This window comes from Takifugu flavidus, chromosome 4 (genome assembly GCF_003711565.1).
Source record: "Takifugu flavidus isolate HTHZ2018 chromosome 4, ASM371156v2, whole genome shotgun sequence".
NCBI classification, from domain to species: domain Eukaryota; kingdom Metazoa; phylum Chordata; class Actinopteri; order Tetraodontiformes; family Tetraodontidae; genus Takifugu; species Takifugu flavidus.
In genome coordinates this window covers 3,955,500-3,972,250 of record NC_079523.1, presented here as the reverse complement: position 1 = coordinate 3,972,250, position 16,751 = coordinate 3,955,500, and the positions used below count along the sequence as shown (strand labels likewise).

The 16,751-nt window shown below is 44.9% G+C and overlaps 3 protein-coding genes across 4 annotated transcripts; all 3 read right to left on the bottom strand.

The window, feature by feature from the left end:
- Positions 1-55: 55 nt before the first annotated feature.
- On the bottom strand, positions 56-5,641 carry tpra1 (transmembrane protein, adipocyte asscociated 1). The gene is made up of 11 exons (XM_057031398.1): positions 5,459-5,641; positions 4,560-4,742; positions 4,323-4,455; positions 4,119-4,205; positions 3,581-3,653; positions 2,648-2,727; positions 2,437-2,547; positions 2,304-2,364; positions 2,112-2,214; positions 1,790-1,870; positions 56-1,700 (listed from the first exon to the last, which is right to left on the bottom strand). Exons 2-11 carry the CDS (start codon positions 4,730-4,732, stop codon positions 1,436-1,438), a joined length of 1,167 nt encoding a protein of 388 aa, XP_056887378.1. The 5' UTR covers positions 4,733-4,742; positions 5,459-5,641; the 3' UTR covers positions 56-1,435.
- Positions 5,642-5,796: 155 nt separating this feature from the next.
- On the bottom strand, positions 5,797-8,579 carry trim107 (tripartite motif containing 107). The gene is made up of 2 exons (XM_057031395.1): positions 8,312-8,579; positions 5,797-7,586 (listed from the first exon to the last, which is right to left on the bottom strand). Exons 1-2 carry the CDS (start codon positions 8,577-8,579, stop codon positions 6,034-6,036), a joined length of 1,821 nt encoding a protein of 606 aa, XP_056887375.1. The 3' UTR covers positions 5,797-6,033.
- Positions 8,031-15,845, bottom strand: zgc:123305. Of its 2 annotated transcripts, none has more exons than XM_057031393.1 (20): positions 15,107-15,490; positions 13,796-13,996; positions 13,615-13,710; positions 13,231-13,493; positions 13,002-13,109; positions 12,765-12,882; positions 11,926-12,649; positions 11,757-11,850; positions 11,475-11,653; positions 11,295-11,388; positions 11,153-11,222; positions 10,986-11,078; positions 10,853-10,911; positions 10,586-10,727; positions 10,362-10,510; positions 10,191-10,277; positions 9,809-9,961; positions 9,623-9,737; positions 9,445-9,548; positions 8,031-9,355 (listed from the first exon to the last, which is right to left on the bottom strand). In XM_057031393.1, exons 1-20 carry the CDS (start codon positions 15,212-15,214, stop codon positions 9,208-9,210), a joined length of 3,105 nt encoding a protein of 1,034 aa, XP_056887373.1. In that variant the 5' UTR covers positions 15,215-15,490; the 3' UTR covers positions 8,031-9,207. The 2 variants fall into 2 exon arrangements, with proteins under 2 accessions (XP_056887373.1, XP_056887374.1); XM_057031394.1 differs by lacking the exon at positions 15,107-15,490 and adding an exon at positions 15,710-15,845 and having other exon boundaries at positions 8,501-9,355.
- Positions 15,846-16,751: the final 906 nt, after the last annotated feature.

The following is a 16,751-nucleotide window of genomic DNA, read 5'->3' as shown; positions in this document are numbered from 1 at the left end:
CCGGAACTAGCCACCGCATGGCGTGTTCCCAACGTCATACCCATAAAGACAAAAGTCAGCAGAGTCCATGTTTTATTTTGAAACATCAAATGCTCATTACATTGCATCAATCGGGTCGATTGTTGAACAATCAATGCAGATGAATAAGGCGGCAATAGGGAAATCATCTCAAAACGCTTGAAACACCAAATGTCAATCCAGTACACACTTGAGTTTCTTTCTGCCAAATGATCTTTAGTCTGCAACAGGAAGCAGATTTCGCACTGAAACTTGATTCGGAATTCTCTAAAAGTCAAGCAAATGCTGCGATTCCTTAGAAACAATAGTATTTTTCCTGCATTCACCATTACAAATACTGTCAGCAACTGTAATCTATAAAATATATAGCAATTCGAGGAGAATCTTGGATCACATTTCCATCAGAGATACAAATGACGAAGCCCGGCTTGCTCAGAAGAGAATTTGACATCTTTAAATAATCTCAGTTACATTATTTACTGCTGCAAAATGAACATTTGGGGTTTAATTGCACCACTCATAACACAACTCAGACATGGAACACACGGAATACAGATGTTGGCAGCAAAAATCAGAAGAATTTAAATTTTCACCACAAGCAAAGATGAAAGATTTACACTATCTAATTTGGAATATACAAAAGAGGTTCCTGTGTGTGTTGTTGAAGACACACGTCTTTCCAGATAAATGTGCTTTAAAGGCAAGGAATGATTCATCCATTCTATCAAATTAACTAAACAACTACATAAATAAGAGGTGGTGAGGAATAACTGCAAGCCTGAGACACAAGTGCAGGATTTGCCATCAATGCTCAGACATTTGAAACCCCTCCCCCCCAATACATGGACACAATGTCTGCATTTAGACAGTCCTGTTACTCATCATACTGCAGCAACAAACATTAAACACTTGTCACTGGGTTACAGGGGCAGCGGCAAGACAAAATACACCAATAAAAACAGGTTAGAGCTGGTCTATGGTCTGAAGAGGGACAGCAGACACTGGTAGACAACAGAGTCAGTGAAAAGTCGCTGGGAATGTCCAAGAATGATTTTAGCGTGAGTTTTTTTAAAAGGTCATCACTGAGGATTGAGCAGATCTATGCTGGGTCGAGAGAAATGTGCTCTAAGAAATGTGAGAAGTCAGCCGTGTTCCATAAATCATTGAAATAGATCTAATGGAGCTTTGTCAGGGCCACGGTGTAGCAGCAGAGTGCTTGGCAACAGTGTTAAAAACATTCAGTCCCTCTGATATTACACTGGCAATCATCTCTCCTCATCCACTCACATATCCTGCACCAACCCAAGCCAAAATAAGTTCCCAACGTAGTTTTGTGTTTTCTTCAGCCAAGTCCTCTGATCTGCAGCAGATTACAAAAACCTTTAAGTTCAAAAACTTTTGGTCTCTCCTCATCATGTTATACACGAACGGGTCTCCAGTGGTCTGCTTCAACGCTGTTAATGCTGCTAGACCCATAGGGTCCAGAGGCAACATCATCCAGGTGTCCAAACATGCGGGAGCTACTGGGACCAGCTCCATCGAACTGGGTGGAGTTGTATAGGTTTTGGTCCGTCGGCTCCTTGCGGCCAATGGTCGTAGCGACGGTCGGGGGAAGGTGGACGTCACTTTCATCAGGCTCATCCACCTGTGACTTGTAGGAGAAAAGGATCTTGGGCTCTGAACTGTTGAAAAAATGGGGGGGGGAAAGGTTTCAACTGGTTAAAGTGCAATAAATTTTGTGATGTATTTTAAATAGATGTTTTTTACAAACCCAAAGAAGCCTTTGAGGAATGTGACATATATGAGTGGAGCAAACGTAGAGAAATACAGGAAGGTTGTGACATCAACGCAGCTGTAAAAGAAAAATTAAAGTATTATCTAAATAGTACATTTTTGGAGCCTGGTACACAAAACAAGAGAGGATGCCACCATAACACCCTGAGCTTGTTTTCTATTGTAGCTAATATTTAACTGGCCAGTTTTTAAGGAGAACATTTAGTGTTTGATTTGTCATTTAAAAAGAAAACGATGAGGAGGATGGGCTTTGACCTCATATCAGCCATCTTTGATTACAGTCCAGTAATGTTACTGACCAGAGTCCCTCGATGATTCCAGCACACAGCAGAGCACTGCCTACACCTTGGATGAAGTTCAGCAGTGCCAGGATGGCAGCGTACACATAGAAACTCCTCTTGGCTGGACAAAAGATGAAAAGCAAGAATTAAAGGAGAGTAGAGAGAAGATCACATGTAAAAACAAAAGCTACTCTGAAGCCCAGAACTCACATGGAAGAGATATCCTCTCCCTTACTGGAGTTTTTGGCAAGATGACAATAAAGGAATACACCTATTAAAACAAAATTAAAGGTTAAGTGAGTTACCAAATACATGTTAACAAACAAGGTCACAGACTACTGACCAGGAAGAAGAAGCAGGAGCTGGCCAACCAAAAGTGTCGTCCTCCATGACCGTAAATGTTGAAGTCTTCGGCGGACAGGTGACTGTCTGGGTACAGGATCTCAAGTGTTCCCTGGAATAAAGTGTCAATGTCATTGCATGAAGAAGTCCAGTTTTCCACAAGGGTACAGCTGAATCGCCACGAGAATTGCTTATCACCTCCAGGTCATTACCTGTGTGATGGAGTAGCCCAGAGACAGCACGGCTGTGATCGCCAGTACACGCTTTATACTGGAGTTGCTCTCCAGGTGACCTGAGACACGAAGAAGGTAAAAAAAATATATACACTGAACAGATATAAAAGCAGCACAGATTTTCAGTCAGGCACATAATTAGATGGACAACGAAACCTTGTGAAAGTGAACAGTGTCTAAACCAGCGCTTCTCAAATAGTGGGGCGCGCCCCTGCGATGCCAGGGGGGCGCGTGTGACCCTGGAGAACATGTTTTTTTTTTTTTTGCCGTACTAGAATAAAGTGTAATTGTACATCCCGCGCGCACACCACAGAGCAAGAGATAGGAAGTGCAGTGAACAAACCACCAAGAGACGGCATGAAAACATACTTAACAGTGATGAAAAGAAAAGCGGAGAGAGACGGAGATAATGAGACAAACGAAAGTCTCCCGAAAGCTAAGACGAGGAAATATGACGAAGCATATATAGCGCTTGGCTTCACTGCGACGACAGTGGGAGACGAGGAAAGACCAGTGTGTTTACTGTGTCTAAAAATGTTGGCAGGACAGCATGAAGCCAAATAAATGAAGGCGTCACTTAAAGACATTACACCCCAGTCACGCTGATCAGCCGCTTGAGTTTTTTCGGCAAAAACGTGCCGAATATTGGCAACAATCATCCCGCTTTGGTCTATATTTCTTTCTTTTTTTCGTTTTCTTTAATATTAATAAGGATACAATGTTATGCAGAGGTGTACTTATAACAATTTCATAGACAAATGATACTAATTATAGTCACGGGGGGGGGGCGCAAAATGTTTTCTTCTTCCTAGGGGGGGCGTAACAGAAAATAATTGAGAAGCACTGGTCTAAACCAACATGCTGTTTCAGGTGTGTGGTAAATGAGAAGTGAACTTGGTAGAAATAACTAACCGAAAGCCAGTCCCAGAATAACGACACTGAGCTCAATGGCCAGCAAGAAGAAGCGGGTGATTTCCCAGAGCACCTGAAAAGGCAACAACGATTGTGAGGATTCACATATGCAAAACTTCAATCGTCAAAACAATAATCAATACATTATGAACAACTAAACTTAAATAAACGTTAAAAATAAAAAGCATCTGAGTGGTATGTAAAGAATGACAACCATTCCTTTTCTATTAGACATGAAAAGTCAAAAAAATGTTTATTCTCTGAAGGAAAACTATCAAGACTATTTAAATAAAAACGTATGAGGGCAATTTAACATTTTTCCGTTCGAACATTATTGATTAAAGGTATACTAATTCTGAACTGTACAAAAATTATTTTAAAAAAAGAAAAATCTGCATTAAGCCAATCTCCTCATATGATGAGAAGCTTTCAGGGTGAGTTCAAATTGTCAGCTATGAGTTTGAAGATGAATGTGTGTTGATACGTGTGAACCTTGGTCAAACTCCTTCATTCATCCATTCTTGAAGTGGTTTCTAACCTTGTCAATGATGGTTGCAGCACTGGACGCACTCACTGTCATGGACACGATGGCCCGGGTAATTCCAACTGCTGCCACAACAAACACCTACAATAAAAAATCCTTCATATTAGGTGACAAATTACTTTCATGCGGGGCATCAACAGTTCAGAGAAATCTAGTTGTTAAGAAGGTAAACAGTTTGAATTGTGTTTGGTGTCCTACTAGCAAGTAAAAGGTGATGAAGATGGGGCTGGAGGTGAGTCTGATCTTGGCTCTGGCAGAGGGAAACTTCCACACCAGGAATACAAAGAAGGCCACATTCGGCACGAGCAGTGAAATGTCCCAGAACCGCACCCTGAGAAGGCAGTCTAAGCTTTTATATGCGTTTTACATTTGTGCAAATGCAATACTGTCAGCAGCAAGTCATGGGATTCCATTGTTTCCTTAAAGAGATGCTACCTGGAATTCTCAATGTCCTCGTACAGAACTTGCAGGCATTGGTGAGGCTTGGTGATGTTGGACTGAGGGTCAGGTTGCCACGTTGGGAGAACCGATGTGTTCTCCAGCGGGGAGGTTGAAATACTGCCATTGTATGAAGTGAAGCTGACCGCAGAGGTCACTGTGGCTAACATGGTGTCAGACCTGAAGAATACCAAAACACATACAGCAAATAATTTAAAAAAATCATAATTTCAGCTGAAGAATGCGAGCTACAGACAATAAAATACATTAGACTTCGACTATCCTGAGGGATGAAGCCGTTTTGAGGACTGCGAGGGGCGCGGTGGTCGCGATGCTGTGACAGGTGCAGCCTAATTCTCCACTTTAATCAGCACATTGTTTAAAGCGATGTTCCTGTTAAGGGTTCTTGATGTTCTTACCAAGAAAGTGTGGCTCGGGTTAAAGTTTCAACCCGTCTCACAAGCTAACCCACCTGGTTAAAATCTGTTTACGCCGTCTTTGGAAGTAGAAAATTTGAAACAGTCCATAAATCCGAAGATTACAGATCTCAGCTGTTTTTATAGCGGAGCTGGTTAATGATTACGTAGTGAAACGAATCGTTGCTCGTTGCTCGTTGGCGTTACTTTCATACTTTCACTTATGGTTTTAAGAAGATTAGTTGTTAGCCTTCGTTGCTATTTATAGCGTGTTAGCTATTATCACATAAGGAACAGTTAGTGACTCCAAACACTTACATTCATGCTTGTAATATAGATAAATATATTCCGATGTGATACTGAAATAAGGGTCTGATTATACATGACTTTCTTTTACATGACGTTAGCTTCAAAACAAACACCAAGCAAGTGCAATAACTCCGACCCAAGAGACATCTGGTTATAAATACAGAAACCTACCGTTTTATCAGTCTCCTGCTTCAAATTTACAACTCCGACAAAAAGATTCAGCAATAATATGTCTTCTGCACACACCTTACACGCAATAATCGATCGATTAATTGATCGCGGAAACGAGACATGGCTGTGGTTTCGTTAGCGTGGTCACCTGACACTATCACCACCACCCAACAAGCGTATCATTTCTCGCGAGATGAGACACAGCTCAGCAAACCTCGCGGGATCATGCGACGGCGCGTGAGTTTTGTTTTCATCCCCAATGTTGTGGATAAAGAAAATACGTTTCGCTCCGTTTTATTTCAGTGAGGCAATAAAACAAATGAACATATAATCATAACTGCGAGTATACAGACAATTAATAATTGTTTTTTTTATTTAAATTATTTTTTATCCACATGACAAAATAAAAGCAGCCATCACCTTTAAGCGGACATATCTTAGTACCAGTTATCTAAAGTGACAGGGAATCTATTTATTAAGAAACCAGGGACACATTCTATATTTTTACAATTTTCAAGTCTTAAATTATATTTAAGAATATTATTTAGCTTTGGCAAAAAACAAATAATACATCATTAATTGCACTGACATGAACAAATGGTGACGTGTGCTTTTGGGTGGCCTGACATCATCCTATAGGCCAGGTGCACTGGTTCAGTCAGGTTAACATTAAATGTGTACACATGCGTGTTCCCGCTGACGGGGCTGATGTTGTAGAAGCTCAACCTCTGCGTCTTGAAACTCAGTCTGATCTCCAGCCTTCGTGACACTGTGGTCCTCTTCAGCGGGACACTGTGGCTCTGCTCGAAGGCCGTCAGCAGGTTGTTGAACCACATCAGGCACCAAGAGTTCTGGCTGCTTTCCAGGGCAGATGCCAACCCACTGCGTTCCAGTTTCCCACCGTAGCATAGGCCAATGATCCACGGGGAGCCTTCCAGCTCCACCTCCCAGCAGTGGTCACCTTCAGTGAAGGTCTGGGTGCTCAGCACCTGGAAGAAGCTGGAGAACCTGAGAGGAGAGAGAGGGTAGGGCTGTTTGGTGGTGCTGAAGGTCACCGTCTTTAAGTCGTCGGAGAGGATTAGGTTGGGATGGGCAGTTTCGGGGTCAAATGTCACCTCTGAAGGATTAAAAGTGTTTTGCAGCACACGTTGAATCTCTCTGATTCTTTCCCTTAGCTCGGAGCTCATTTTTTCCAGCTTGGGGCATCCTTGAGTGGGGTTGAACTTCATGTCAGGGTGGTCTTTCTCTTCTCCCACAGGCTTTGTCAATAACTCTACAATGTGTGGTTGTAGAGTCTGGAGCTCCTCATGATATTCAGACCTATCCTGTTTGGTCAGGAGGGACTCAGCTCTGAGCACCGTTTCTCTCAGCTGCCTCGTGGTTTCAGAAGCTCCTCTGACTCGCCCGCTCAGATCTGCCTCACCTCCAACCAGCTCTTCTTCGAGCAGCTGCATCACCTGTGTGCAGTAGCTCTGCAACGAGTTTTCCATCTGACCGAGAAGTCCGGATATTTTCTTTCTTAGCTGGTTGGTGGTGGTGGTGGCCTCCATCTCCCATTCCTGCTCTTTGGTCAACAGGCTCTCTGCCATCTCCAGCTTGAGATTTAACTCTTTGACTTGAGATGCCAGTAGGATTTTAGATTCATCCATTTCTTTCCTGGCTTTTTCTGTTTGTTCTGGATAACAGGGCTGTTCCAAGGATCCAGACGCGACCTGAAAGCCACCCCTTCCCTCAGAGCCATGGCCAGCTGTCTGACTCCCCTGGACCATGTCCTCGTCTCCAGTCTTTGGCTCTTCTCCAACACTCACGTCAGAACTCAAAGAGCAGTTTATACCGGCTTGGGCTTTTTCTTTGGCGGCTCTGTAGGACTCAACGATGCTGCACATTTTGAAGTTTTTCACAAGATCTTCAACTCCACCGAACTCTGCCTGACACTCAGGGCACCAGTGCTGGTCCAGGCCCTCCCCCATGGTCTGCAGACAGGCGAAGCAGTATGTGTGACCGCAGGGAAGAGAGGCCGGATTAGAGAAGAGGTGCAAGCAGATCGGGCAGGTTAGCTCCAGAACCAACGGGTCCAGATCATTATTCTGAGCCACATTCATCTCAAGTGTAGACATGGAGGAAGATGCTGGAAAATGGAAAAGTATAGTTAAAAATTGTGGGTGTGAAACTTTGAATAAATGTAGGTTCTTTCATTGACAAATGAATGAAACCTTGTATTCCTCCTGCCTATAGACAGTCGATACGATACTACAGGTGTAAGTCCCATTATGAGGGGAAATTACAGGTTAGGTGGAGGTCTTTGCTCCCTGATTGCTTTTATTTTTGTTTTTTCAAGTCTTGTCCTGTTTGGGATACTTCTTGCCATTTTGAAACAGACATGGTGAGATTAGGAGTTAATCCAGTTGCTAGTTTATGAGTAGGTACAAGAAATTATGTTTCCTCAGTGTCCCTGACACTCAGTTGCATATAATGGTGGTTCTTTATTGAGTTTAAAGAGTTTTTTTCTTTGTTTTTACTGCATATTAGTTTTGAAGTCATGAGTGACGCAGACAATCGGATTACACAACGGTGTGCGTATTGAATTTATTTTAATCTGCTTTTCCATAAAAAAAGAGGAGACCACGACGCGTCAATCAAAATGTCCCCTGGATTAAGATAAAACCTGTCTGAAATAATCGGTTGGGCACTTTATCAATTCACACACGAGGCGAACAAAAGTGCGACAGACGCGTTCACAAACCGATTACCGAAACTATTCGAATCCAGATTGTGATAATCATAAACTTAATACTTCATAAAGTAAAGCTTTGTATAATTCCGCGTACATCACACAACCGTATCGACACTCACTTAGATCCAGAGTCCTATAAATTGGAAGCCAATGCAAACACGCCTTGCCTATCGGAACACTGGTGTTTATCTGCAGGCTTCCTGGTTGAGAATAGAACCGCACCTCCAAAACTCCACCCCACCATGTGGGAGGGCATTGGACCCAGTCCAGCACATAAACGACACTCAAGCGGACCACAGACCACAGTGCATGATTTGGTTGCTTTTTACGTCTGGTTTGAAGGGAAATGACGTTTCCACGACATAATAAATACAAGCATCTTAGCATGAAGGCACAATAGGTCCACGTCTTCAGGAAGACAGGCGTGCATGCTAGTGTTTCACAGTAATCAGATATGGTCTATAGATGTGTAATTACACATTAATATGTAAAAAAAAAAAAAAAAAATACAGACTCAATGTATTCAGCAAATGATGTGCTTGAACATACAATCATAAAGTATCAGAGACATTAAACTCTCTTTGGTAACAGTACAACCAGCATACACAAACATTGGTGTTTCTAATCTCAGAGGAATAAAAGGGGTTGGTAGCGTTTGTGATTTAACCTTTGATTGTAACAGGACACGAACGCAGCAGTTTGTGCTGACTGGACTGTGTGTTTTGGAATGACTGGTACTTGTGCAAGCATTGCCAAACAAAGAAAAACAACAACATTTAAGGCATTTTTCAAGATGATGGCTGCAGGATTTTCATTGAAAGATAGCAAAATAGTGTGCGCACATGGATGCAGTACCGTAATACACACTTCTGAAATGAAAGGTCCACACCTTTTGGAACTTCTCTCATCTACTTCTCTATGAAAAGTCCAGCTCAGTCACCACAACAGAAACCTTTCCAACTCGCAAGCTAAAAAGATGCCACCGAAACATTTGGAAAAACTCGGTTTCTCGTGTCTACAGTAATGTGTCCAGGTCCAGTTCTGGCAGAGGTTCCCTCCAGTATGAGACGGCGCTGTATTCAGGACACTGCAAAGCACATGAGCTGCCCTCAGAATAAAGCAGAGGGAAGAAATGCTCAACCAACTCACTGAGGTGGCTGTACCTGCAAAACACACACACCGCCATGAATGATGACAAAATATCATTAAATAAGAAAATAAAGAAAAGAGAAACTGGTGTCCGACTACATACGAGGATTTGTTAGCTTTGGTCTTCTCCTGGATGAGCTCTCCTCTGGGGTTGACTGTAAACAGCCGAGTGTCAGAGACTCCCACCTGCTTGTAGGCGTACGCATCCTGTAAGAGAGAGGTGCAGCGGTCAGGCAGAAATCTGGCCTCAGAAATCTAAGCGAGTGGCTAGCGCCGCTTACGTTGGTCCTATTGCCGAAGGCGGCGTAGAAGGGTTGCCTCTTTGGGTTGAAGAGGTCCCTGATGTCACTGAGACAGGCGATTTTAAAAATCTCAGGCTTCTTCTCAATAACCTCTCTGGAAAGCACAGAGAAGATGAGTAAATCTCTGTGGGTAGGCCGCGACTGTACCTGTGGGTGCGGTCTTACCTGTGCAGCGCAGAAAAGAGGCTACTGGGAGCCAATAGCACCGGGCCTTTAGGGAGGACGGTACCCCTGTCATTGACCCACTGAAGGTAGTCTTTAGTGATGGCGGCCATACCGATGGCACGTGCTGAACAATACAGGAACTTGTAGCCATTTCTGTCAGGAGCAGGGAAACCAGAACCTCAGGACACACATCAGTCACCCACAAACACTTGGAGTCTCCAGTCAGGCGGGAAAACATGCAGACTACCCACAGGAAAGACCCAGAGAGAGCCTGAACCTCTCGTTATGAGGTTACCGAGCCAACAATGCAGCCCCGCGCTGCCCTTGTTAACTCTTTAGTAGTGTCAATAGTAAATCATTTTTTAAAAATGGTTCCACTCACTGGTGTATTTTGTGGTAGAGTTTGGCGATGCCTTTATGTGTCCAGTCTTTTCCAAACTGAGGCAGAATATGACCCAGAGCATCAGACCTGTGGGGAACACAAGCAACACTCAGAATCGTCCCATTTATACCCAGCTCCCTTTAGCACCCTTCAGACCATAACGGGTCTTACTTGGTGATGGTCCCGTCTATGTCTGAGATGACGATGCGGTCGTCCCAGTTCCACAGGTAGATGGTGGCCTCACAGCGACAGGTGCCCTGGTACTGTGTGGTCACACTGAACATCACCTTGTTAGGTCCATCACGCAGGTTTAATTTCTCCTGTGTGTTGAGAAACACAGTTAACGATAGTATCAAACAGGACCAGAGCTTTTCATCCTTCTGCAACACTCTTACTATCTGTTCAGAGGTCAGCCGTAGGGATTTACAGTAAATCTGGCTGATACGCTGAGTGGTGCTGAGAGCCTCTGCTGACTGATCTGGAGCTTCTGAGTCAAGCTCTGCTGCCTTCTCCAAGCCGATGTCACTCGGTGTGGCTCTGGAGGACAACAAACACACCGATGTACACTCTGGAGGTATGAATATAAACATAAAATCTGAAAAAATAGGATAAAAATTGAAAGGCGAACGTGAAATTAGAATGTGGTGAACAGCAGAAGTTACTTGACTGTAGGAGAATCTGTTGGCGGCGGTTCCTCTGCCTCCTCCTTTGATTCCCTTTGCTAAAAAACAAGAGGAAGGCGTCATCAGGCACGTCTGGGGAACCGGATTTTGAGTTGAAGGTCCTAGGTCGTACCTCGCTCCTGCTCATGTCTCTCCTCCTCCAGGAGAACCACCAGCGTCCAGACTTTTTGGGCATCTTGTCCTTAACCAGCTGCTCTACTGAGCTCTGAAACACAGCAACACAGGGATGGTTCAAAACCTGTAATGTTGTGAACATTGAAGGCGGAGACATTAAAATACCTTGGGTAGATTTTTTTGGAAAGCCGCTGCTGACAGGATCATCGGAGCAGCCGCGGCCCAATTATAATATCTACAAAAGGAGATTTTAGAGCCACTTCTTCAGAAAGCAGGTTTTGTGAGTAACATTTTTCTAAGAACTTACTTGGAGTTGATGCAGATGACAAGACTTGGATCCTCGATGATTCCGGGGTTATTGGCCAAGTCCTGGTATGTCACAATGTGCTCCATAAACCTTTCTGGATAATGTGGAAAACAGCAAGAAACTCAAAGCTGTCCAGCGGTGACCAACTGCCACTGATATTAGCTGCCAATGTTAGCTTACCTTTGGTGATTTGTCTGGTGTCGCTCTCTTGGCCGCAGAGGGACATGCTAACGTCCATGTTGTAGGGGTAGGAGTCGGACAGGTACTCTGTTCCGCTGTCCATGGCCCCGCTGCCTACAGACTGAGGGGACTGGCTGCTTGAGAAGGACCCTTGGTAGGCAGCGGCTGCTTCTGTCTCACTGCAGGACAAGAACCAAAACAGAACCATTTCTCTATTGAGCCATTTTACCAGGAAAAGTGTCATTCTTGAAGGCCTGAAGTGACTAGTTACACCTTTATTACCTCTTGGGAAAATAGAGTGCAGCAACCTCTGGGTCTAAAGTGGTCAGATCATCCAGGTAAATATCAGCTGGGCCTAGGTGGTGATTTCGCTTCCCTGCGACACAATGTCCCTTTAACCAACCTTGTCACAGTACCAAAACAAATCAAAGACCTTGGAAAAAAACATCACCTTTCTTCTTATCCTGTTGTTCTGCTTTGGAGAATGCATCTGCAGCAGCCCCGCTGACATCAGCTGGTGCACTTTTGCTGGTCTGTGAGCCTCCCGGCAACCCAGGACCCCCCTCCTCCCCCTCAGCACAGGGCTCTATCCCACTGTCCCCTTCACTGACAGCAGCACTGCTGCTCGAACCCTGGTCGACGTGCACTGATAACGGACACTGATTATCCTGATGTGTTGAGTCCGTTCTACTGGGACTTATTGCTGTGTCGCTACCATCATTGCTCCCTTTGGCCGGTTGGTTTTGTGCAAAGCCGTTTACGTTTGCAGGGCTGATTGTTTCAGACACAGAGATAAAGCGCTCAATACTACCTCTGCCGCTGAGAGATTCTGGACTGTCCCCTAGATCTTTTACATTTTCCTCTTTGCCTGATGTGGACTCAAACTCTACTGTCAAGTTTGTGTCGGTCTTTGCTTCAGAAGATGACCCGAACAGCTCACTGGGGGTGGTAAGGTCAACGAACGAGGCGTCCTCCTCCGACACAGGGGAGGTTAGCCCTGCGCGGCTGCACAGGTCCAGAGATTGGGTCCTGGGTTGAGGCTTCACCACTGTTACACTCCCCACCCACCCACAGCTGATTATAGGCTCACAGCCCAGGTCAAAGGAGTCCTGCCTCTCAATGGTGCGGAAATGAGTGCCCTGCGACTCTGGTGGCGTCTCCTGCGTTTGACGCAGCTGTCAGACGAAGGGCAGAAAGAGCAATTTGACACGGTGTGCGACAATCGTGAATCAACACTGAGCCAGTAAAACCACAGCTGTCTGTGTGTGTGTGTGTGTGTGTTGGTCACACCGTGGGAAATCCTCCCCAGTTCCACTGCATCTGGGGCCCGGTGGAATCGTGGGGTTTGACCACAAGCTCGGAGTCGCTCTTTGGAGAGGACGGGCGGCTGTAGAACACGTTGCTAAAGCTGGGACACATTCAGGAAGGAGCAGACAGGTCAGTTAATGGAAGTAAAGGAAGGACATGAATGAACAAGCACAACATCATTTTTGTCAACTGAAACTGAGGTTCAAATCAAGCAGTCACCTCTCTGTGGGCGACTGCTCACCATCCGAGAAGGGATGAGTATCTCTGTTCTCCGAGGCCTCGAAATCCTCGAATGGCTCCTCCGACAGTGAGAAGTACACCGATTTACTAACATACAGTGGGAAAAAACATTGAAACCGCTGCTGGGACAGATGGTGAAATACGTGGCTGAGTGATTGAGAAACATATGCAACTCTGAGGTGATACCAGCTCTGCCCTGGTTTCTAACCTGACTTGCAAGTGACTGACTAGCTGCTCTGTAGGAGGACTTTCCAGCCCGGCCTCGTTCTCCCGCTCCCAGTCTGTGTCTCTTTCTTCTGACGAGGACCTGGCCGCATCCCTCGGGTGGTTATCGGGACGGTTGCGTTTGCGGCGGCGTTTCTTCCTGCGGGTGCCAGACACAGCCAAGGAAGCTCCCTCTGGGCTCTCCTCCGTTTCCTCGGGAATCTCCAGAGGAATCGGGGAGGTGCACAGATGTGCTGGCACCTTGGACTGAGAAGATGACAAATAAAACAATTTCAAATGAAAAGCTCTCTGGGTAAGATGCTGCTCCGAAAAGACCAAAAAAATAAACAAACAAACTAGAGATTACATTAAATATTAATCAACTTACCCCAGTGTTTTCATTTTCTTCCACAAAAAATGCTTCTCCATTATCGCCCAGCTTCATATGGAGGTCCACTGGTTCTCCATTTATCTCAATGTCCACCTAGAATCAGCAACACAGAGAATGACTGTTCCACTGAGCAAAACAGAGCGGGCCAAATGCTTCAAAGGAACCAAACAACACCAACTATTTTCTCCTTGGAGCGCAGCACGCCCAGCTTGCCAAAGCGGACGTGGAATGGGGAACACTGGAACGAGCCATCCGGCTGGCGCACCACGATCACGTCGATTCCCCCCGTGAGCGTGGCGGGGTTGAGGCCTCGGTAGAGCTCCTTCACCGTCACGAAAACCGTCTCCGCCAACTGGCCCACGAGATTCATGGTCTGGGTCTGGAGAGTAAATCAAAACGCTACAGTTTTCAAGACATCTGACTCTCACCTGCAGTTTGACCTTTTGTACGAACATCTTACGAACTCAGGAATTTGCAGATTTTCTGCCCAGCTGACCAAGCTCAGCTTGGAGCTCAACGTGACCCTAACTGAAGAAGGTCTCTCCTGTTTTGACAAAACAAGATGTGACCTTTGGAACCAGATCGTGAGCGTCCCCCTGGGGGCTACGCTGTAGCCTGACAGAATAAGACTTTTTTTTTTTTTTAGAACACAAGAGGCAGAATGGTTATTATGTGCAAATCTGCCAGCTAATTTCTAGGATTACTTTCCAGTTACAGAAAATCCATTTATATCCTGTTGTCCTTGGCACTCCAAAGCTGGCTCAACAAGGAGCTTTACTGGGCCAAGAAGGTCAAATTTGTCCAAGGCTACAGAAAACAGACATCCGTCCTGCAGCAGGACTCGCAGAGGGCCGTTAAAATGCACCGTAAGAAATCTTCTAACCGACTGAACCCTGCGTGTCGCATCCTCGGGCCCATAGCACAAATCACCACATTTCTTACCCACATTGAAGGATGGAGACGCCCCCTCCCAACCAGCCTGGGCTGCTTTTGGTTTCCTTCAGCCATGTGACAATGCTAAAACTCTTGTCCAACTATAGGAGCTTTACCCAACACCCCCCACACCACCCCCCCAGGGGAACCTGTCAACACTAGTCTATCCTGTCCAGCGGTGAGAGAAATGACACGCACTCATTCCAATCTCAGTGGGACTTTACAATATTGAAACTCACTCTAGTTTGACCCAGAACACAAAAACGAGAGTCCCAGTACATTCAGCCTCTAATGCTTCCACAAACTCAAACGATTGCACCTCCAATTCTGCCACAGTGGACTCATACTTCACTACACATGACAGCCAGGCCAGCAGTTTCTGAAAGGCTGGGACAGACCATTCAAACAAGCCGCGTGGAAATACAAACCCCAGTTTTTCTAGATGGCCCAGAGAGCTCGTGGACACCAGCGCTTTACACCCTGGAACACCCGGACACCCAGCCATGAATGCGGAATGTCAAACAAATAAGTTGCAAAATGTGATGGGCGTCACAACCTGCGCTGCTCGTTGGGGCAGGGGAAGGTCAGAGAGCCCAGAGGGAATGAAGATCAGCCTGGCCATGCAGCAACACCAGGGCAAACCTGAAGTATCATCCTGACACATGGACGTGTGCAGGATAGAGGTGGACGGGCGTGTTTAATGAGGTGCGCGTATGTGTGGATCCAAGTGAACGCACAGAACTCGCGCTGGCCAGGATTTTACTTTTGCGTCAGTCCCTCTAACGTGTCTGTTACGTCACCTCTTGTGACGTCATCTCAAAGATTGTTGCGAGTCGTTCGGATGCATTTGGGGAAAACTACAAATTACAACGGCTCAAGTAACTTCCGGAACAAAACAAAGTCAACAAAAACGCAGTTATTTCCCCTCATTCTGAGATTAAGACCAGAGGTTACGAGTTTTGGTCAAGTGGTGACTCTAAATGTCGTCTTTGTTTTCAAACGACTCCGGTTGTTTCATCGTTCAGATCCGGAACTTTGCGCTGCTTGAACGTTAACTCATCCACAACCGAAACAAACGAACAGAACGCGTCGCGACTTCAGCCGTTGATTACAGCTTATTAAATCTTGCAGAACTCTCAGCCCGTGGATGACATCTTACCTTCCTAGGTTCTTCCCAGAGTTTGGAAAACAAGTGCCATCCTGGAAACTTCCTAGTGTGCTGCGCCTGCGCAAACGACGTCACCACACTACGAACCAATGAGATCGCTTGAAACTAACACGTGACCCGCATCTCTAGAAACGTTTCTCCCGACAAAACACGTCTCTTGTTGCCATTATTATAGTAATATTCTTATTGTTGCAATTTCTACGCTCACTGTACGACAATTTAATAATACTTGCTTGAGATTGCACGCTAGTTTTCAGTGTTCTGAAAAGCATATGGATTGAATTGTAAAATATGCCATGTTACAACTGAATGAATTATATCTCAAAAGTGAGACAAAGCCACAGTTTAGTTATTGTATGGCTGCACGCTGTATCTTTTAAAGCTTTGCTCTCCACTTTCAACTCGGTGGAAAGGTCCCCCTGGCAGGAGTCAACCTGCAGTAACACATGCAGACATAATAAAGTTTACCTGAAAAATGCATCATGTCGGTCAACAAAGACGTGGAACTCGGCCACAAAGTTCCAGAGAGGGAAATGAAACATTGCTAGCTCAAAAGTATTGAATGATAAAGATTTTGTATGGTAATTTCTACTTTCTTTACCCTGAATTTGAACGTACAAGGCCACAAAGTTGAGTGATATTCTAAGTGTGCATGTATAAAGCAGTACCTACAGAAGCCCAGCAGAGGGCATCACTGTGCAGCGTCATAAGAGTCGACGAGACTTTCTGCATTGAGCAGTTGTAATTTAAGTTCCATATATAATTGTCTGTGAAGGTTCTCAGTCATATATATAATTAAATCCGTCTGCACTGCGTTGCTTTAAATAACTAATAATTGGAATTTTTCTTATATATTTCCATGCATTGTCATTGTGGTCCTTGTTACCCAAGTTAATATCCAAAAGGCAGACAATACTACCAGCACAAAAATACACATTATTTTGAAATAATTACACTCTGAAACAACCTAATATAATAGAAAAGGTGGAGGATGCAAACCAAACAATCCAAAGACAAAGACTAGAGGAAGAAA

What these genes read in the sequence shown, in the direction of transcription:
- tpra1 (XM_057031398.1), bottom strand. Translation starts at nt 4,732, where the DNA reads ATGTTAGCCACAGTGACCTCTGCGGTCAGCTTCACTTCATACAATGGC. An exon ending in TGGGCTACTCCATCACACAG is followed by an intron (nt 2,548 to 2,647) that starts GTAATGACCTGG and finishes ACTTTATTCCAG; the next exon opens with GGAACACTTGAGATCCTGTA. An exon ending in GGAATCATCGAGGGACTCTG is followed by an intron (nt 1,871 to 2,111) that starts GTCAGTAACATT and finishes TTTCTTTTACAG; the next exon opens with CTGCGTTGATGTCACAACCT.
- zgc:123305 (XM_057031393.1), bottom strand. Translation starts at nt 15,214, where the DNA reads ATGTGTCAGGATGATACTTCAGGTTTGCCCTGGTGTTGCTGCATGGCC. An exon ending in CTCTTTTCTGCGCTGCACAG is followed by an intron (nt 9,738 to 9,808) that starts GTAAGACCGCAC and finishes TGTGCTTTCCAG; the next exon opens with AGAGGTTATTGAGAAGAAGC. An exon ending in CCTTCGGCAATAGGACCAAC is followed by an intron (nt 9,549 to 9,622) that starts GTAAGCGGCGCT and finishes TCTCTCTTACAG; the next exon opens with GATGCGTACGCCTACAAGCA.
- trim107 (XM_057031395.1), bottom strand. Translation starts at nt 8,579, where the DNA reads ATGCTAAGATGCTTGTATTTATTATGTCGTGGAAACGTCATTTCCCTT. An exon ending in TTATAGGACTCTGGATCTAA is followed by an intron (nt 7,587 to 8,311) that starts GTGAGTGTCGAT and finishes TCCATTTTCCAG; the next exon opens with CATCTTCCTCCATGTCTACA.